This window comes from Phascolarctos cinereus, unplaced genomic scaffold (assembly GCF_003287225.1).
Source record: "Phascolarctos cinereus isolate Bilbo 61053 unplaced genomic scaffold, phaCin_HiC Scaffold_2;HRSCAF=192, whole genome shotgun sequence".
Classification (NCBI taxonomy): Eukaryota; Metazoa; Chordata; class Mammalia; order Diprotodontia; family Phascolarctidae; genus Phascolarctos; species Phascolarctos cinereus.
This window is the reverse complement of record NW_027555625.1, coordinates 246,891,991-246,914,639: the sequence shown is the minus strand read 5'-3', so window position 1 is coordinate 246,914,639 and position 22,649 is coordinate 246,891,991. Positions and strand designations below refer to the sequence as shown.

The window sequence follows — 22,649 nt, the reverse complement described above, 5'->3', positions numbered from 1 at the left end:
TCCTGGAACTTTCTCTCTCCTCATCTTTGCCTCTTAGCTTCTTTTACCTCTCCAAGAAGCCTTCTTTCCAATCCCGTTTAAAACTGAAGCTTTCCATCTAGGATTATCTTCAATTAACTTGGTCATATCTTGTTTGTACATAGTTGGTGTGTTGTTTCCCTCACTGGACTGTGAGCTCCTTGAGGGCAGGAACTGTTTGCATTTCTTTTTCTTTTTTAAATAATACTGGCATTTATATAGTACCTTCTATGTACCAGGAACTGTGCTAAGCCCTTTACAAATATCTTCCCATTTTAACCTTGTCAACAACTCTAGGAGGTAGGAGCTATTATTATGCCCATTTTATAGTTGAGGAAACTGAGGGAAATAGAAGGTAAGTGACTTGCCCAAAGTCACTCAGCTAGTAAGTATCTGAGGCTGGATTTTAACTCAAGTCTTCCTGACTCTAGGTCTAATGTTCTATCCACTGCCTCATGTGTCTTTCTTGTATTCCCAGGACCTAGTACAGTGCCTAGCACATAATAGCATGCTTGTTGACTTGACTTGTTCTGTTTGGCCCCAGAGGAAAGAAATGGGTAGAAGCAATAGGTAGAAACTGCAGAGAGACCGATTCCATTTTAATGTAAGGAAAAACTTCCCAGCACTAAGAACTGTCCTAACATGATATAGACTGCTTTTTAAAGCATAAGTCCCATTACTAGGACAACTAGGTGATACAGTGGATAGAACACTGGGCTTGGAATCAGGAAGATTCATCTTCCTGAGTTCGAATCTGGCCTCAGACATTTACTAGCTGACCCTGGAAAAGTCACTGAATCCTGTTGCCTCAGTTCCTTAGCTGTAAAATTACCTGGAGAAGGAAATTGCAAACTACTCCAGTATCTTTGCCAAGAAAATCCCAAAGGGGCTCATGAAGAGTAGGACATAACTGAAATGACCCAACAACATCTCCATTACTGGTGATCTTTAAGCAGAAGCTAGATGTTAGCATATGAGGGATATGGTAGAGGAGATTTCTGTTCATATACGAGTTGGACCAGAGGCCTTCCCTGGTCACTCCCAACCTTGACTGTCTGTGACTACATGACTAGATGACCTCAAGGATCATTTTCCATGACTCTGGCTCTATGTTCAAAGTTGGATGATCTGCTCATTTGGAGTCCGGGGGAAGTTTTCTATAATCTCTACCAGCTAGTACTTGAGATCTCAGCCCTATATAACATGTTTTCAATAGAGTGCTTATTGAGCTAACCACAGCCAAGTTAAAATAACTTTTAATTAACATTTAAGAATAGGAATCTGATCATGCAAATTCTTCTGCACTTTTTTTTTAGCTGTGGTGATTGTTCTTGATTAAACATGATAAAAATAGACTCAATATGTGTGCATGTTGACGGGGCTTTCCTTGTGCTTCCTGTACTGCTCTCCCCCTCCCCCTAGACCCTTGGTGTCATCCTCCCTTACTGCACATTGTTTAGGAGCAGTCAAATACCTGTGAGATGTACCTAGAGAAGAAGGTAGCAACATGAGCTGCCCACAGTTATTTACAGCATCCCCTATAATTACAAGATTCTGGCATGTGACCTAATCATGGGGAAAATTAATACTTGAGTTAAATCAAATAATCTCCCTGCCTAGAATGAAATTCCTATCCATCTCATATTCCTCCACTCCTATTTGCCTTTCATGTCTGATTGTAATAAGACTGCTCTTATAAATCCTCTCTTGCCCTATATCAATGTGCAATGCTCTATTAAAGCTAGACCTGAGAAGTGCATTACATATTATCCTCTTACCCTTCAAAAGATGGCACTGCCTTTTCTCTGGGTGTCTTATTTTATGCATACAAAATGGGGATCTGGACTGAAGCTAACTGGGACAGGTGAGGGGGATAATTTCATTCCCTATGCACACAAGAAAGTTGTGCTAGCTAGCATTTTGCTAGGCAGAAAGCTTCCAAAACTTGAATTGCAGACATTTCTTAGTCCAAATTTTCTATGCAGTAGCTTTGGGTTGAGGTAGGTGCTAATCAGAACAAAATAGCACAACAAACAAAAGGCTATTAGGGATGGTTATTCATCATTCTTCCTCATTTTGGGAGAGAAAGCCCTCTGCCTCACAAAGCTTTTGCAAATAAAATTATTCAGTGAAATCATTCCACTTTCACTGATATGTGGGTCTTGGGAAGGTGTGGTGCCAAACATGGCAATAACATACATATACATATATATGTACACACATACAGCTATGTATATATGCATATGTATATACATGCATGTGTATACACACACAAAACACCCAAAATGAAGCAAGCCAAAGATTCTAAGAGGCAGAGATAAGGAAAGATTCAATTACAGAAGGCATGGGATAACATTGTGCAAGGGTGTGGAGGTGGGAGATGGAATGTTTTGTAACAATCTATGTGGGGGGGGCGAGCCAAGATGGCGGAGTGAAAGCAGTGACTTGCTTGAGCTCTCCCCCAAACCCTTCCAAATACCTATAAAAATGGCTCTAAACAAATTCTAAAGCAGCAGAACTCACAAAAAGACAAAGTTAAACAAATTTCAAGCAGACTACAACCTGGATGGTTGATCAAAAATGTATATTGTACCAGGCAGGGAGAGGAACAGAGTTCGGCGTAGGCGCGCAGAGTGCCGCGAACCTGGAGCAGGCCTCAGAGGACTGACTTGCCAGCATCTGTGGTGGTTTCCAGACTTCTCAACCCACGAACACCAAAAACAACTTAGACAGAAAGGGCTTCAACTAATACCAGAAGGAGGAGGAACTTCAGTGTCCATGGTGAAGGAAAAGATATGACCTTTTGAAGGAAAAGAAATCTGACTCTCAAAGAAAGGGGGAGTCTGGGCAAAAGGAAGACCTCAGGGGCAAAGGAAATGGTTTCAACTTGATCTGATCCCTGGAGTAGAGAAGAACTAGAATTCAACTGCTGAGTCCTCAACACCAGAACTTAAGTAAATAAATAGATGGATGAATAAGCAAACAAAACAAATAAATAAAGGGCTTTGTTATGATTATAGGGATGACTAAGACACAAACCAGAAAGAATAACTTAAAAAAACCCCACCTATAATCAAAATCAGAGAAAAAAACAACTTGCCCAGAAGAACAATTAGAATAACTAGAGAAAATGATGTGTTTTTTTAAGAAGTAATCTATATAATATAATAATATATATAAATAATAAAAATACTTAAAAACACCAATCTATGTAGGGATATGCCAGCATATCTTCTTGGGAGAGGAAAACAAATTTTAATGTCTTAATGTTCTTTGAGTGACTTCACTGTGTAAAGGGAGCATAGGTTCTAGAGCTGACAGGCACTTAAGAAATCATCTAATTCAATATCCTTATTTTACCAATTAGGAACCTGAGTCGAGGAAGTTTAAGTGACTTGCTTCAGTCTCTTCTCTCTGCCTCCAATTCAGTCTCCATATAGCTGTCAAAGTAAAGCTACTAATCATACCATCATCCCCTTCAGTCTTCAATGGCTCCCTATTTCTTCCAGGATAACATACAAAATCTTTAGCTTGGCATTTAAAATCCTTCTGGCAACCACTTAGGTTTCTAGTCTTATTTCTTGTCATTTCACTTTACATACTCTCCCTTCTAGTCAAACCAACCAATTAATTATTGCTCATATACCTCATATCCTCTGCTAGGACAGTAAGGAAGCCAGCCTCTCACCTATGCTGCCCCTTCCACACACCCCCAACTTTCCTATGCTAGGGCTGTTTCTTATGCTGGGACAGCCCAGAGTGGCTCACTTCCTGGAGCAATAGTGGAGCCAGTGAGGCCTGAGTTTTTCATAAGCAATAGTGGGGTCAGTCTGGCATATCTGATTTATATCTCACCTCTGATGTACATTATAGCTGGAATTGAATCCTTATTCACCTTTGCTTCTTAGAATCTCTGGGTTGCTTGTTTTTTTTTTTTGTAAAAAAATTATATATGCTTATATATTATATTAATTTTGAATTATTTCCTTCCCCTTCTCAGAAAGCTATCCCCTATCACAAAGAATTAAAAAAAGGGGAAAAATGTAGTTCTGTAAAACTAATTAACACAGACAGCAGACACAGTATTCCATGCCCATTTAGCTTTCTTTAAAGCACAGCTCAGATGTCATCTCCTCCCTTTCCTGATCCCCTCCCACCCCTACCTTGTTAGCATTCTCTCTTAAAATGCCCATCACTCTATTTCTACTTTGTATTTACTTATGCACATGTTTTATTGCATTTCCACCCTCCCTAGTAGAATGTGAACTCCTTCAGGTCAGAGACTCATTTTTTTTTCCTTTGTATTCTCAACACCTAGTACAGTAACTGGCACATACTAGTTCAATACATATTTGTTGAATTGAATTGAGTCACACAGGTGATAAGTCACAAAGTCCTAGTCCTATGACTCCAAGTCATCCTAATATTTTCAATGGGAAGTTAATAGTATTCAGTGTTGCCCATTTAATAGAGTGAAATGTGTATTCAGGACATTGTTGTATAGTCCCTGTCTGCCCACATTAAACAAGACTGACAGCAGTCCATCAGGGGCTTATTCTTCAGTAAGAACCAAAATAAACAGTGATTTGTCTGTTCTCCAAAATGTGATCCATCTATCCCTCCTCTTTCCCTTCATTATATCTATGCATCCACCCAGCAAACAAGTGATTTTCTCCATCATTTTGGCTACTTTAATTTACTTATCAGGTCCTCTTCACCCATAAGTAACTGGATAATTTCAATCATTATCTTAGGGAAAGATTCATTCACCTCACATTAAAGAAAGGGGAAGGAGGTAGAAGTAGCAAACATTTATTAAGTGCCTACATGCCAGGCATTGTGCTAATTATTTTACAAATATTATCTGACTTGAACCAAACAACAACATTGTGAGGTAGGTGCTATTATGATCCCCATTTAACAACTGAGGAAATTGAGGCAGACAGAAGTTAAGTAAATTGCCCAGGATCACATAGCTAGTAAGTGCCTGAGGCAAGATTTGAACTCAGATCTTCCTGACTCCAGCCCAGGTGATCAATCAACTGTACCAGCTAGTGAGTTCTGAAATTAATGATTCCAATGAAGCTCACCAAGGAGCAGTGTTGGGCACTTTTTTTTTAAGTGACAGAACTAGGAACAAAGTGAATGCCCATAGATTGGGGAACAGTCAAACAAGTTCCAGTATATGAATGCAATGCAATACTACTACAGTGTAAGAAATTATAAATATGATGAATACAGAGAAGCATGGGAATGAATTGATGCAAAGTGAAGTAGGCAGAACCTGGAAAATGATAGACACAATGGCTACAATAATATACATGGAAAAATAGTAGCAACAAAGTGATTAAAACTGAATGCTGTAAAATCTTAATTGTCATTCCAAATTGAAAATATGTATTTTCCACTTTTCCATCAGTGATTCTGCTCAGTTTCAACTCCAAGACACATCATGCCTCCCCTTGGATAAGCTGGTCACATGATTCTCACCATCAAGCCTGTTGACTCAGCTTTTGATATTCAAGGCCTCTCCCCTCTGATTGGAGGGCTGGAGGGTGGAGCAATAAAGCCTTCCTTTATAGAATGCTCTGGAGGAGACAGTATGGATGGTGACTCTGCACAGTCCTGCCTCACTTACATCCAATTTCCTTGAAATTCCCATGATATCACCTTCCCAAAGTCATGGTCCTCTTTGAGAGCCAAGGACAAACAACGACAGATCTTTCCAGGTAAGGGTCTGTTTTCCATAAGGAGTTCTGCTTGGTTCTAACCTCAGTACTCCCTACCTTTTTAGCTTCCTTTTGTATATTGGCTTTCCCCATTAGATTATAAACTCCTAGAGGGCAAGGATTGTCCTTTTTATTTCTTCAGCACTTAGCACAGTGCCTGGCGCACATCAGGCACTTAATAAATGTTTACTGAATTATATTGAAAAGCAGCTTTCAAAAACACTACAGACTTTGGGGAATACGGTTATTAATTCTGTTGTACTCCCCTCTCCCCTTTTTCTACTTTTATTATAATGGTTGGTATTCTCAGAGAGGGAGGGGGGTAGTGATACATTGAGAAATAATAGACATTATAAAAACAATGTATATCAATAAAATTTTATTGGAAAAAAAGAGATACTGCTGGAGTCAGAAGCTTCTATCACTATCTTGCCTCCTAGATTTCTTGCTCAGGCTTAGTATTTCTCAGGATCTCTTTCTGATTTTATCCTCTTTAATTTCTCCTTTAGCCTCCCTCCTTAAGTCTTTCCCTGCCAAAGCCAAACTGATGAAAACATATGTGGTAAGACTTGGGCTTGGGTGTGATCACTAAAGTGACTGAGAAGCCATCGTTGCCCTAGAGACAGGCCTGTCATCTCAGAAGGAGAAGTAAATCCATTTCTTCCTTACCAGTGACAATCTCCCATCCTCTCTGGCCTGCTCTAATCTTCCTTCTTACTTCCTGCTGGGCTAGACCATTCTCCTTGGGGGTGAGAAACCTGTCAGTGGAATCAAGGAAAGTCAGTGAGGCCCAAGAGTTGGGGATGGGAGGGGAGAGGGGCTCTCTGCAGGGAGCCCAAAGAACTCTCCCTTTGAATGACAAGGAATTAAGAACCCCTGAAGGGGATGAGCTGCTGTGCTTCACCAGGGAAGAAAATCCTCCTTTCCTCTCTTGCTGTCCTGGCATCCTTCCAAGTGTGGCCCTTTTTACAATGAACTGAATGGCTTTGTTTTGCTTTTGTATCTGAAATGTGGATTTTTGAATTCAGATGACATGTTTCGATTCCATGCAGTGCCATTTGTTCCTGAATCATTACATTTTAACCTTACAAACTCAGTGAATTTCAGTGCAGTGCCAGTTTGGTTTTTTATTTTTTTTTCCTGGGCCATTTCCCAGGGCATAAAAATGCATTTCAGGCCCCAAGGAGGCCAAGAAGTAGAAAGTGCAGAAATCTTGTTCAGCTCTGTCTCATTATTTAAAGTGAATTAACAAGCGGAAACTTTTTACCTGTGCCAGTCATGGGGAAACGGCCCAGATGGGATTTAGGTACCTGCCTGAGATGAGATTCTGTGGCCCCCTGGAATAAATTAGAGGGGTCACTTTCCAGAAGGCCCTAGGATAATAGCCCTGTAAATTCCCCACCATTTAAGTTATGCCCTCAGGGATCTCAGCTCCAAGGAGTCAACCTAGCTTGCCTTTTCCTGCTTTTTCCCCATTAGAAGGAAAGCAAATAAAAAGCAGGTCTTTAAATGGGGGAAGATCAACATTTTCCAAACCATTTAACTTGATTCTCTGGCTGATTCCACTTTCATGGGTCTGATGCAAACTCAGACGGATAAGCTTCTGAGAGCCAGCCTTATGTAAAAGATTGGTCTCCATCCTCCCTCTCTTGAAAGCCTCAGATGCTGGGGCCAAGATGGGCAATCCGCTCAGGCTGCCACTGGTTTGTGGGGTCTGGTATTAGGCTAACTCCAGAGGAATCTCAGGGCTCTGCAGCTGAATGTGCCACCATTTCCCCACTAGATGGCATCCGTTTTTCACTCAAATGCCAACGGAAGATGGTGGTTGTCACAAGGCATCCAATGACAGGGCACACCTGAGACTTCAACTTGCCCACTACAGTAAGTCATATGCAGCTTTTGTGCTCTGTGTAGGACATATTTTCCACACATCACATATTGAACCTAATGATTTTGTTCTGGGAAGCCTCTCCCCCTCAAGAAATAGAGATTAAAATCCCAAGTAAATATAGAATAATGAAAAAAGAAAAGAAAGAGAGAAAACACCTGGACTTGGATTCAGAAGCCTGAGGTCAAGCCCCTGCTCCTATGTTGACTAGTCGGTCAGTCAGTAAGTCAATAAACATCTATTAAGCACCTACTATGTGCTAAGGACTGGGGATACAAAAAGAGGCAAAAGACAGTACCTACCCTCAAGGATCTCATGATTTATTAGGGGGGACAAAAACCAAACACATACATGCAAAATACATGCAGGATAAATAGGAAATAACAGAAAGAAGGCACTAGACCTAAGAGGAGCTGAGAAAGGTTCTTATAGAGGATCAGATTTTAGTTGGGACTTGAAGGAAGCCAGGGAAACCAGGAAGAGATGAGGAGGGAGAACACTGGCAACTCTCCTTACCTCTCTGAACCTTAGTCTCTTCATCTGTAAAATGGGGATAATAATTCTAGTACTATATGACTCACAGAGCTGTCAAGGGAAAAGTACTATGTAAACTACTACTCCTACTATTACCATGACTACTGTTGTTGTTACTCAGCTGTTTCAGTCATTTCTGATTCTTCATGACCCCATTTGGGGTTTTCTTGGCAAAGATACTGGAGTGGTTTGCCATTTCCTTCTCCAGCTCATTTTACAGATGAGGAAACTGAGGCAAACAGAGTTAAGTGACTTGCCCAGGGTCACACAATAAGTGTCTGAGACCAGATTTAAACTTAGGAAGATAAGTTCAAATCTCTTCCTCGTCTTCTTCTTCCTCTTCCTCCTCTTCCTCTTCTTCTCCCTCTTCCTCCTCCCCTTGACATTCCCTGCCATTTGCCAAATATATGGAGAGCCCCCTTGTCTAAATAGCCTTGGTCTCTTGACTTCCTGTCCACAGCATCGTACAGAAAATACCACATCCAGGCAGAAAATGACCTGTGGTGGCATGAGACCTTAGTAATGGCAGTAGAGTTTAATAACTTGGGGCACTGTGTGTGTCAGTATAGGCAGCATTCTTATCACACTTACTGGTTGCCTAGAATATGTTTGTAGGAACTCTCCATGAACATCTTTTGGGTATCTTCTTTATTAGTTCTGCTACATTATAACCCCCTTTACTTTAAGAAAGAACACAGATCCCCTGTTTGTTGAGCCCCCCTTCAGGAAGCAATCTCCCTCCTGTGAATCCATACTTTTTCTTTTCAGTTATCTAGATTATAAAACCCTTGAGGATAGGGACCATGTCTTATTCAGAGGCGGCATGTGAGAGTACACTGGGTTTAGAGTGGAAAGATCTATTTTCAAATCTGAGTGTGGTCCATTATAACCTACATGACCTTGAGCTCTTGACCTCATTGGCCCTCAGCTTCAACAGGAGGAGGTCAGAATAGTTGACCTCTAAGATCTCTTCAACCACTAACTATATGATTCTCTGATCATTTATGTCTCCCCCACAGTGCCTAGCACAAGTACTTATGCGTGGAAAGTGCCTAGGCAATACTTGTTGAAAGGGATGGATTCCTGGTCTTGAGTGAGAGAACATCGGTCTGAATCCTGGGTCTGCCAGTTATGACCTATGTGACCTTGGGTTAATTACATGGGTAATGAAAAGAGCACTGGTTTTGGAGTAAGAAGACCTGCCTTCAAACCAAACTCCTGTCATTTAGTACCCCTGTGACCTTGGGCAAATTGCAGCAGCTTTCTAGGCCTCATTTTCCTCATCTACAAAATGAGGTGTTTGCCCTAGATGGCCTCCTTCTAGCTCAAAATCTATGATTTAACTTCTCTGAGACTTAGTTTCCCCAACTGTAAAATGATATGGTTGGACAAGGACTCGTAGAACGTAAGCTCCTTATGGGAAAGGCTGTTTCATTTTTGTTTTTGTACCTCCAGTGTCTTGTACATAGTAAGCACTTAAATTGCTTGTGAGCTGAGTGGTTGATTTTAGTTCTCAGTCTCTGCTCCAAGAGAGCTTTGTGCCCTTTAATCCAAAACTTTGACTTACTCTCCATAGAGGTGTTGGTCATAGGACCATAGAATATTATCTCTTAGACAGCCTTTAGGCCACACTCCTACTTTTACAAAAGAGATATTGAAACTGAGAAAACTTGAGTGATTTTTCTAAGGCCACACAGCTGGCAAATAGGTTTTTCGTAGTCCATACAGAAATAATTAGCACCGTGCTGGGCACATAGTATATACTTAATAAATGTTTATTGACTGACTGATCATAACCCTGTATCCTTATCCACTGTTGCCAATTATTCCTTGATCTAGCTAGCTCTCCATTAACTATGGACATGGGACAGAGATTTAAGTAAATTTGCTGAATATTCAAGACTATTCTATCTCTTCTTTCTCCTCTGCCCCTACCTTTCCTACTTTCCAGAGCTTCTGAAGATGATATGATAATATTTACATCACTAGTGGATTATAAAGGCTTCTGGTCATGGCATCTTATATAAGAAGTTGTCTTGGGGCACTTAGGTGGCTCAGTGGATAGAGCACCGGCCCTGAAGTTAGGAGGACCTGAGTTCAAATCTGGCCTCAGACCAAACACTTGACACTCACTAGCTGCATGACCCTGGGCAAATCACTTAAACCCAATTGCCTAAAAAAAAAAAAAAAGAAAAGAAAAGAGAAAAGTTTTCTTTTCTGTAGTCTGACTCCCCCAGGTCCCAGGCAAGAGGTCAGGGTAGGAGGCAGAGAAACAAGCAAAAACATGGTCTGCCTGATCAAGGGGTGACAGACTCTGAAGGTTAAAGAAACCAGAGAGCAGGCATCTGTCTCCTGTAGTCTTTCTTGGCCAGCCAGCATTACAGGACAAACCCTGGACAGGCTACTGCCTTCCTAAGGATATGTGTATAAAATTCCACAGCTCAAAGTTACCCCCTGTCTACCCTATGCACTCACACACCCAGCACAAGAACAGAACTACCACATACAGTTGATAAACATCATGCGTGAGATCCCCATTGCTCCAGCAAACCAAACATCGCCACTCAAACTATTTGTGCTTCTGAAATAGTATCTAAGCCACTCTATCCCAGGAACTACTAGAGTCTCCAGCCATCCTTCAAGCGTGACAAACGCCACTAGGTTGACTCCTAATCCTAGCAAAGCATCCGATCTGCCTTGCTCCAATCAGATTGTCTCCTCAGCACAGTCTCCTACTCCCCTCCACACTGCAGAGGTACTGGTGGCCCTAGAGTTTTGCTGGTTCATGAATCATTCTCCTTTCTTGCTCCAAGTCTTTGTTATACCGTTATCTATCAAGTCCCTTCTATCTGCCAAACAGGGAAACAGAGACAAGCCACATCCAATGTCCATGAATAACAAACACAGGGCTCATCCATGCATCACTGCGCTGATGGATTGGTACTTACAGTGCTCGTGGTGAATTCGGGTGGGTTGTCATTCACATCTGTCACTGTAATGATGGCTGTTGCGGTGTTTGAGAGGCCGTAGTTAAGGTTTCCTTCCATATCTGTGGCCTGAACGATGACTGTGTATTGCTGAACTTTCTAGAAAAAAAAAAGGAGGAGGGGGAAATCCAATCAGTACAGCTTGCTTTGTTTCCTAGTATTGAGCTTTCACAAAGAAAAATATTCCATGGAATGGGGCTCAGTAAAGCATTTCTTGTTTATGCAGAGATTGGCCTAGAAGTCTGGAGGTTCTCAGTAAGCTTCACCCTATTTACACTTCCTTTATGAAGGATACTCTCATTCATTTGGAGAGGAGAAGAGAAGAGAATATGCATTTATATAGTGCCTACTATGTGCCAGGTTCAGTGCTAAGCTTTTTACAAATATCATCTCAGTTTGATCACTTTGCAGTGGGTAAGATCAGGGTGTGAAGGGAATTTGGCACGGTATGGTCAGAGAGAAATGTACATATAGGTTTATCACAAATCAGGCTAGAATCACAAAAAATCTGGAGACTGGTGAACATCATGGAGCTCAGAATTTGTACTCTCTTTGGAAAAGCCTCAACAACTTAGCTGATTTTGGGGGGAAGTCAGCAAAGTTAAGTAAAAAATCTATAGTCAGTGTCCTGGGAATTCTCTGAGAGAAATGTCCTCTTTGGTATTTAAGCCTGTCCAAATCCAGTCCAGGTCAGAAATGTAAAAGCAAATAGAACCCCAAACAACAACGACAACAACAACAACAAAACCTAGAAAATCCCAATCCAACTCAACTCCCAAATATCAACCTGCCCACTTTTCTTTGCAGGTGCAAAGAGCCAAGTACAATTTCTGTTTGAAAACTTCATCCTGAAGGAGCAGTTAGCATTCAGGCACAGGTGTGATTTTTAAAAAGCAAATAAACCTTGATGGAAAGAATGCATTTTATTAGGCATTGAAGAATTCTTACTTCTCCTCTCCTAACCTTCACTGAGAGTCCATCAGGACTGAATTTCCATCTCAGCTCAAAAGATCTAGCCTTTTCCAAATATCCTTCCAGACTAATGGTTGAAAAATGAGTCTGGTCAACCTTGAACCTGACCTCATAATGGACCAAAGGGGTGGATTTTTCTGTAGCTCTAAAGGACTAAGGTGTCTTCTAAATAAAAGCACCTGCATAACAATATACTTTTCCTGACCCTTTTTCTTCTCTCAAGTACTTTTTCAAATAGAAATTTGGGATTTGGCAAAAGAATAACTCCAGGTTGGTTCTGTCAAAGGACAAGACTCTCCCCCACTTTGGAAACATATCTCAGTGGATAATATTCCTACGTCGGAGTCATAGACTTGGAACCTCCAAAGAGTTAGGGGAGCAGGATACTTCCCAATCATTTTAACTCTCTAACCCCTATGAACTTGCTACAATATCATCGACATCAACAAATGTCTGGGCTCCCAGAGCTCTGAGTTAGGCACTGGGGGGAGAATCTGTGCTCAGCAGAGCCATGGTTTCTGCCCTAAAAGATCTTAGTGTCTCTGGGAAGAGACCTGCTCTTCACTCTTTTCGTATGCTTCGTGCTCAGGTCAAACTAGAGGATTCATCATTTTCTCTGTTTACAACTCGCTTTCATGATATTTACTATTCCTGGAATGGACTTATCCTCACAGTCTCCACCTGTTAAAGTCTTTCCTTCCTTCCCTCTTTTTTTCCTTCCTTCCTTCCTTCCTTCCTTCCTTCCTTCCTTCCTTCCTGCCTGCCTGCCTGCCTGCCTTCCTTCCTGCCTTCCTGCCTTCCTACCATTCATCTTGTTTGCCTTCCTGCCTTTTAAAAATATAAATTTTAGTGTGATGTCTTTTGTTTTCAGAAAAATTGTTTCTGGATATTTCCCCACCCCCACATAAGTCCTTTTTATATGCAAAATCAATCAACACTGCAATCTTGTCTTACCATGTATACAACAAACCTGCAGTCCTCTATCTATTGAAAAGAGGAAGATCTTTTCTTTCCACTTCTCTAGGGCCAAAATTGGTCACTACAATTACTAAGTATTTGAGTTAATTCTAGTATTTTTAAAATTTGCATTATTATAGTCATTGTGTAGATTGTCTTCCTAGTTTTGCTTACAATTACTCTGAATCAATTCAAACAAGTCTTCCTATTTTTCCTTAAATTACTCACATTTGTTTTTTTATTGTGCAATAACATTTACATTCATATACCACAGTTTGTTCAACCATTCCCCAATTGATAGGTACACATTTTGTTTCTAGATTTTTTGCTATTAAAAAAAGTTCTGCTCTGTAGCTTAAAAAGGCAGCCAGGTAAGTACAGTGGGTAGAGCATTCAACTTGGAGTCAGGAAGACCTGGGTTCAAATCTACTCAAATCTAGCTATAAGACCTTGGGCAAGTCACTTAATCTTTCTCAGCCTAGATTTCCACATTTGTTAAGTGGGGAAAACAATAGCATCTATGTCTCAAGATTGTTGTGAGGATCAAATGAATTAATATTTGTAAAGTGCTTTGCAAACCTTAAAGTGCTGTATAAATGCTAGCTATCATTATTTTTACCTACGAATATGTGAACGTATATACATATATGTATGTATGTATATATATATATATATGTATGTATGTATATGTATATATGATTTTTCTTTCTGCCTTTAACTTCCTCAGGATATATTCCCAGTAATGATATCTCTGGGTCAACCTATATAAATGGCTATAGTGACTTTTCTTGCATGATTTCCAAAAAGGTTAGACCAATTCATAGCTCCACTGAAAACATATTAGTATGCCTATTTTTCAACAATGCCATCCTGCACTATTTTGTTTGGGGGGGGAGACATGATCTCCCTATCTTGCCCAGGCTAGATGTACAGCAGTCACTCATGAGCCTGATCATACCACTGATAGCTTTAATCTACTCCACTTTTGATCTGGGCTGGTTCATCCCTCCTTCAGAGGGCCTGGTGGCCTCCCCTCCCAAGTACCCACCATACTGGAACTAGGCTTAGTAACTTTTGGCACTCGACCAGTTTAGGCCAATGCATTCAGAATTTGGCACCTCAAGAGATATATCAGCCTCATCCACCCAGCAGAAAGATTATGGGCATGTGCCACTATGTGTAAACTATCTACAAAGTTTGTCTTTCTGGCTTATTTTGGTGGTGAAGCCTAATAGTTGTTTTAATGAGCATTTCTCCCATGAGTAATTTAAAGCAAACTTTCCTAGTGCCTGGTACATTTTAAGTGGTTAATAAATGCTTGTTGACTGACTGACTGTTGATAATTTGTGAATCCTTGGAAAACTGTTTGTCCATATCTTTTCACCATTTATCTCTTAGGGACTGACTCCTTTATTTCTTTTCCGGTCCATCTCAGGCACTACCTCCTTCATGAAGCTTCTGAATTCCCAGCTGAAAGTGATTTCTTCTTCCTCACATTTCTCATAGCATTTGCATTCATTGTATCCTACTTAACATCATAATTATTTGGGTACAGCTCTCTCCTTCCCATAAGATTGGAGTTTCATGGAAGTGTGATCTGAGTAATCTTTGTGTCTCCAGCATTGAGCACAGACAGGGCTTTGTCTCAGATATCTTCCAGCTGTCCTACTGTGTGGTAGAGTAGAAAGAACTCTGGGTTTGGAGTTAGGAGAATCCAGCCTTCAACACTCACTAGTGTATGACTATGAGAAAGCAGTCATTTAATAATGATGACAATGACATAGCTTTTTGGAGTTTGCTAAGAAATTTGCATACATGATTTCATTCAAACAACACAACAACCCAGCATAGCTATTGTTAGCTCCCATTTTTTTGCAGATAAGGAATCTGAAAATCAGACAGATTAAAGCACTAGCCCTGGATTGTGCAGCCAGGAGGTATTGGAAGCAGGATTGAAATTCCAAGTTTTCCTGATTTCATGCACAGTACTATATCTATCATGTGAAGTCAGTTCCTCTTGTGGCACAACCTAAACTTTCAGAGCCCCAGTTTATTAATCTGTAAAATAGGGATAACAATACTCACCTCACAAGAGTATTCTGAGGATTCGACGAGATTATATACATGTGGCACTCTGGAAACTTTAAAAACACTGCATGAGGTTCACTTATTCTAACCTAGTCTATCTCATTCCAGAGTGGTACAGAAGTTCAGAAGACAGATTGATTGACATGGGAGGGAGGGTCAGAGAAAGCTACATGGAAGTAGATGGGCTTTATATATCCTTTAATGATTGGAAGTACTTGGAAAGATGGGTAGAAGCAAGAGTGAAGGAGAAGTCATTATAGGCAAAAACAGAGGGATGAAAATGTGCATGATGGGTTCAGGGAACAATGAGCAAACCAGTTATGGAGATGTTTTCCTGATTTCTCTCCTGTGCAACCATTCACTAGCCTATCATTCATTCCAATTCTCATTCTCCAACTATGTTATATTTCTGTCTTCATATCACCTTTGATTATGATGTTACCCCCATCTCAAATGACCTCTTTCTTCTACTCTATCAACACTTAAATCAACTTTTAAGTCTTAGCTCAAAGCTTATTTCCTTCAGGAAATTTTCCCTGGATGGCTATAATCCACAACAATCACATTCTTCTTTAGATTTCTATTGAGCGGACAGTCAGGATGACACGATTTTCCCCTCAGTTGTTCTCTAAACTGTCCCACGTGACTGTTCCCTTTCCCTCATCTTCTATCAGTTGCTGTATCTTGTTCACTCTTCTTCCAATCATCTCTTGCATCTATTGCATTGGTCTCAGGATAAATTTCCAATGTCGAAGTCTGACATTTAAGGCTCTTCCACCTACCTAAACTCCTACGTATTTTTTTTTGTGTTTATTTCATAATTGGACTATGAGTTGTTCTCCTAAACCTCCAATTTGTGCATTCACATAAGACATCCCGAGGCCTAGAATCTCTCTCCTTGATTATGTCTCTCAGAATCCTTGACTTACTTCAAGGATCAGCTCAAGCACTATCTCCTCCATGAAGCCTTTCCTGATCTCCCCTCAGTACTCTATCTCCTTCAACTGAACTTGCATTATGATGACCACAGAAAGACTTCAAGTCTAGCATCCTATCTACCATGTTGCCTTTGACACAGGAAGATATAAATCAGACACCAACTAACTGTGTGACCCTAGGCAAGTCACTTAATTTCTCTGTTTTATTTTCCTCATCCATAAACTGAGGAGTGGACTCAATGGCCCCTAAAATCACTTGCAGCTCTAAATTTAAGATCCTATAATCTCTCCAGTGGATTATAAATTCCTTGAAGGCAGGGATTTTGAATTTGGCTTTGTGTCCATAATGCCTATCACAGTGTACAAACAGACACTAAAAACATCTTTTTTGATTGATAAATTAATACACTGAACACACAAGGCCATAGACATAGGGATGCTCAGTAAAAGATATAGTTACTGATTTGGTTTGTGGTGTTCATAGAAGTGGGAGACATCTGAAATCGATGGAGTATTTTGTACCAATCAACAGGTCTTTGGACCAAAAGACTAAAATCCTGAGTCAGAGAAAGAATGGATCAATAATCTATCTAGCTCCCTTACCAACACTGCACATACAGCTTTCTCTTATCCAAATAAAAGGATATTGGGTTCTGAGAAGTCCATTGCAATCATAAGATTTAAAGTCAGAAGGGACTTTAGAAATCATATAATCCAACCTTTTCATCTTCCATGTGATGAAAAGTGAAGTTAAGTGATTTGTCCAAGATTAAATAGGAGGTAATTGGTAAGGTCAGAATATAAACCCAGTTTCTCTGGCCCCAAATCCAGAGCTCTATTTACTATATTTTATTTCCCAAGTTGCTTACAGCCTCTTGGATTTCTCCTTTCATCTCTGGATGCCAGGTTGGCCACTGTTCACTTGAAGATGAGGAAGAAATACATTTTATTCTTGGATGATGTCTGCGGCTTGGCCCTTCAAAGTAAAACCCCAAAGTCCTTGCTTGATAAAGCTAATTAGCTCTGGGGACTGCTTAGGTTGAATGAACTTTCAAAAGTGCTAGGCTAGAGATGCTCAAAATAAATAGCTGATTCAACTCTCAGAGTCTCCATACTTGTACTGATAAGTGACTAAGTGTGGAGAAGGATAAATTACTCCCCTTTTTCTTCCATTGACCTACTTCTGGAGCACATTTCACTTAAAGACAGGAGGTGTTGGCAAAGTGTACTGGTCTAGCCTTATTAGAGGATCATTAATTAAATCTTATTGTTACAAAGGACCTTAGAAAACTTTTACTTCATGTTCCTTATATTACAGATGATGAAGCTGAAGCCCAGAGAAGGGGAATGACTTGTACAAGGTACCTGAGCCAATTAGTAGGAGATTCAGGATTGAAATCCAGGTTTTCTTACTATTTGGTCAGTATGCCAGGGTCCTGTGACCACTGGCTGTAGGAATTCCATGACCTTTGATACAGGCTTCAATACTTTAATAAATCTGTGAGCTTATCAACAAGGTTCTTCTTCCAGTGACATGGATTGTAAACCAATTGTCTGGTTCTAGTCTATTGTAATTCCAACCAAATCATGGCTATGCACCTCTTGTCTATGTTCTCCTATAAATCATTCATAGAGAGTCCACTAAAACACCAGCAGTTCCTTTAATTCCTTTGACATTGCATGGATACCAATGGAGCTATCCACCAATTATCCTTCTCTCTACAGGCACATATGGAAAAATAGGTCAGGGCTCAGAAGGTATTGTCACAGATGCAGCTGTTAATGCCTTCATAACATACAATCATCATCGTCTAAGGATGTTCTCTGTGTCCAAGACTTTGAGCACCTTACTTCACAGCCCAGTGCATGAGACTTTTCTCTAGAATTCACATGGCAAAGGGAAACACAAACACAGATACATGCAGGAAATCCCCCAGGTATAATGGCTCCCCAGAACCAAACTATTCTGCTACAACAATATCTTACTGGAGTCTCTGGCTGTTCCCTACTCGTCAACACACAAAACACCAGACTCGTATTATAAGTGCGAGTTTATATTAAGCAGGCCTTAGTTTTCCCTGAAGATAATCTTTTTATGCTGCCCACAGGTAACCAGCCTCTCAGTGGGAGAAAGACTAATACCCTCATTAGGGTTGTTAGAGACTGCTGATTTCCTGCTCTCACAGTTCAACTGTCCTTCCTCCCTGATCAAGGCAACATTGTGTTCCTTCTACCATATTACACTGTTTCTATGAGACAGCTCTCAACGTTTTTGGCTGTGACCCTTAGCTGGCTAATCTGGCATTTTGCCACATCACATGCCAGATCCTGCTGGTTTGTGGGAGCACTGACTCCTGGGATCCTATTATCAGCTTTCTGGGATGCTACCCCACACTAGTTCCTCATCATGTTATACTAATTATCCTTTTAAGACGGCTCTCTGGAGGCAGGTGTCAGGTGACTGATGGAGGAGCAGGAAAAACCCTCACTATAGCTCACCTAATGAATCATTCTTTCAATGAGATTAATTAACTGGAGAGATAGGAAGTGTTGCAATCAAGACTACTGGAAGGCTTAGGGGCAATGAGAAGTGCGTAGAGAAGAGCGTTACCTGAACATCACCTGAGCATTACCTATTGAGGATAAGAACAATGGCTAAAGTTAAAAACTATCTAATATTGACAGTCACTTGAACAAGCATTCAAAAGCCAAAGTAAAATCAAGGCTATATTAATAAATTTCTAGGTTAATAGAAATATTAACCTTATTTTGCCTGAACCGAGACACACTACTCCACTTCTCAGCTATTTTCCTTGCCATTCCATTGAGCACATCCTCCTCCTAAACCCCATTTGTCCGGTACATCAGAATTACTTAATAATTGCCTTTTTGATTCATTCATACTTTCTCAAGAACTTTGACATATATTCTTTCTTTGATCTTCAATACACATTAATAAGAACTGGGAAGATGAATATCATCCAATATGCTTATTTGACCATAATGAGGAAACTGAGGCATAAAGAGGTTGTATAAATTGCCTAATGTCATAAAATAACAGTGGGAGAGATGGAGTAAGAAGCCAGGTTTACTGAATTTATAACGTACTTTCTCCACTCTGCACTATATAGAGAGTGTTAACAGTATCCAGTCACTGATGTTGACATTAGCTAATAAAAAGAAATTATGATCTTTCCAGACAAAGAGTGAACATCACCTGCTTATTATTAAAAATGGATTTATGTTAGCTTGGTCAGTGCATAGGGAGACATAAAGAAATAGTTAAAAGGTTAAACCACTACAGATAGTCATCATGTGAACTGTAATTTGGTCTATCCAATGGGGGTGGTGGTGTTCTTCTGAGGCACTGAAGCCTCAGGAACCCAAGAAAAGTAAGACGTTCCTTTGTCTCCATCTATGGAAAGGCTAATAAGGCACCATCTCTAATTCCCAGTTCTCCTACATTCTTTGCAATTTCCTCTTTCTACTTTTTTTTTGCAGTCTGACCCTATCCACAGCCACTGGATCTGTAGGTCACGGCTCACAGCTTTGTCCATTGAAGTGCTAGAGGACCACAGGGGTTTCTCACAGCTCTGGTCTTACTTCTTTGCTTCTGGCTGGGGACACAGAAAAGGCAGGTTTGGGCCTGTGTCAACACCAATTGCCAGGCTTGTGACCTTGTCATGAAGACTTGAATGTGAACTCTCAGCATTTTAGGTAGCCTCTGGGGAAGGACTTGTTTCATCTGTGTGACACACTTGCATGCATGCTGTGTGCACCAGGTGTAGGCCATGTCAGCTCTCTTCCAGTTTTAGCTGACTTTGGTCTATGTATCACTCACGGCGAACTCCCTCCTGTCAAGGTAAATTTCACAGACAAATCAGATCTTCTGAAAGAAGACCCAGAGTCTAACTTTGAAAACATCTTTTTTTTTTTTTAAATTTCCCCCAATTTTTTCTTATTTTGTACAAAATGTATTTTCTCCTTCCATTAGCGGTTATAAAACATCCACCATGGGGAGAATGCTGAGACCATGCATTACCAGTATTTTGTAGAGAAGAGTAGTTTCAGTCATGTCTGACTCTTTGTGACCCAGTTGGAATTTTCTTGGCAAAGATATTGAAGAGATTTGCCATTTCCTTCTCCAGTTCATTTTACAGATGAGGAAACTGAGGCAAACAGGGTAAGTGACTTGCCCAGGGTCACACAATATATGAGTGTCTGAGGCCAGATTTGAACTCAGGAAGATGAATCTTTCTGACTCCAGGCTCAGTGCTCTATCCACTGTGTCACCTAGCTACCCCTCTTTCTACTATGTCACACTGCATCCTCAACTAGTCAATCAGTCAACTAGTATTTATTAAGCACTTACTGTATGTTTCAAGCAAACTAATCATAGAAATGTTTTTAGGTCAGTGGGAATTTTGGTTACTTCCACACAAATGTGAGTGGCTTTGTTCTTTGCTTCAGGGTAAGACTTCTCCGACAGAAGTGTGGCTTCCAGTAGGCTGTGAGGTAAAGCTTAGCTACAATCCAAAGGAATTGGACTTTTAAGTAGAAGGTCCCAAAAACTCGGCCATAATGAATGATTTTGCTAGTATGAAGTCCCTTCCTCTCTCTTAGCCTCAATTTCCCCATCTGTAAACTGAGGGGGTTGGATTAGATATCTTTTAAGTCTCTTCCCCTTGACAATCCATGAATCTGTAAGTTTCCAAAGTACAGGCAAAGTTTCTATTTATGGTCCCTCCTCCTACAGTAACTTCTCTCATGCTCAGATCCAATCTTTTTAAAACTGCAAATCTGTGTTGGGAAGGACTTCCTTGGAAGATACATGGCTCCCTTTAATAGCAGCAGTGGCAGACTTGTTTATTGACCAAATGGAAAAGCTGGTTATTAGAAGGCAATCAGTGGGCAGGCACTGTGGGTTTCTCTTCTTTGATTAGGGAATAAATAAGGCAGGGAAACAGACAATCAAAGAGACTCAATCCAAGATGTAGGACTTAGGAATCTTAACAGTTTCCTTGCCAAGTATTTTGGTATTCCTAGGAGTCAAGATATTCTGGCACATATGTGGAAACATTCTCATTTATATAGGGGCTGCCCATCCTGCAGACTCATTTAGTTATGCCCAAAAGGGAGACTAGCTTTAATAGTTTAAACTTACTACTGTAGCTGTGTAAGCCTATAGAAGCCAATGAACTTTTCTGTGAAATAAAAAGGAACAGATGATCTCTGAGGTCCCTTTGAACTTGAGATCTGTGATTCAGGAGTCTAGCTCTGCTACTTACTAGTTATATGATCTTGGACAAGTCATTTAAGTTTTCTGAGTCTGTTTCCTTATCTGGAAAAGGACAATAATTCTTGTACAACCTACTCCCAGTAACATTGTAAGGAAAATGCTTCATAAAATTCAAAGTTCTATAGATTCACAAGTTGTTATCATTATCAGAAATGCTTAGGTCTTTTTATTTTTATTTTCCTTAAGCTCATGGCCTTGCTTATAGGCGGTCTCACCAGATGTCTTATGACTTGAATTAAGGCTAGAGCATGCTGGTTTTCACCCTCTGACTTTTCATAAGGAAGGAAAAGAGAACCTTCTCTTTATAGGCAGTCACCCTTTGGTTGTAATTTAATTCTATAATCACTTAATAAAATGCATATGGTATGCTGGACATGCTGCTAAATGCTGTGATACAAAGGCAAAAAAGAAATGAAAAAAAAGAAAAGAAACAACCCCTGATTCAAGGAGCTGACATTCTACTGGGGGTGGGTGGGTGGGTGGAAAGCAATAAGTGTATAGATAAATAAAAATGAAATATATACACAATTATACAAAGTAATTTGGGGGTGGGGGAGAGAATACTAATAACTGGAGAGACCAGAAAAAGTTTCCTGCAGGAAGGAGAAACTGAGATGAGCATTTAAGGAAGCTGGGGATTCTAAGGTATGGATGTAAAGACAGAGTGAGTATTTTAGTTAAGGTGGGGGTCAGTCTGTGGAAAGGCAAGTAGGTGGCACGTAAAGTGTCTCACATAACCGATTGCAGGGTGGGACAACAAGTTTTAATAGCCCAATGAAGAGTCAAAAATGGGGTTAATTTTCCTCTTAGAGCAAATTTCATTTTGTCAGTGTCCCCTTACTTCCTTTTGGGAAGCCACAGGCCAACTCATTGCAAGGAGAAGCCAGCATTGAGAACACAAGAGGAAAGTGAATTGTGAGTGAGAGGATAGTGAAAATAAAGTTTATGGGCACTAATTTGGGAGGTTATTTGGATGACTAGAAATAAACCTAGTCTTTGAGTCCTGGGCCACTTGCTAGCTACATGAACAAATCAAATCCCTTATCTTTAATAGAGGACTTTCTAGTTTTTAAAGGTACTTTCCAGTCTGTGTTTCGATGTATGTAATTTGAAGACCATGTGTTTGGAGGATGGCAACTCTCACCACACCTCCCAGAAAACTCCAGGTGAGCCTGGAGTGGATACTTCATTGCTGGTCCCAAGGAGACCTAGGAGCTTCCATAGCTTGGTCAGAAATCT

At 40.4% G+C, this 22,649-nt stretch overlaps 1 protein-coding gene across 1 annotated transcript in view; it reads right to left on the bottom strand.

The window, feature by feature from the left end:
• The window catches only part of CDH4 (cadherin 4), a 448,736-nt gene that overhangs the window by 81,456 nt on the left and 344,631 nt on the right, over positions 1–22,649 (bottom strand). Inside the window, exon 6 of the mRNA XM_020981500.2 lies at positions 11,118–11,255. Within this exon, the coding sequence (XP_020837159.2) occupies positions 11,118–11,255 (138 nt within the window). The remainder of the gene's footprint in view (positions 1–11,117; positions 11,256–22,649) is intronic.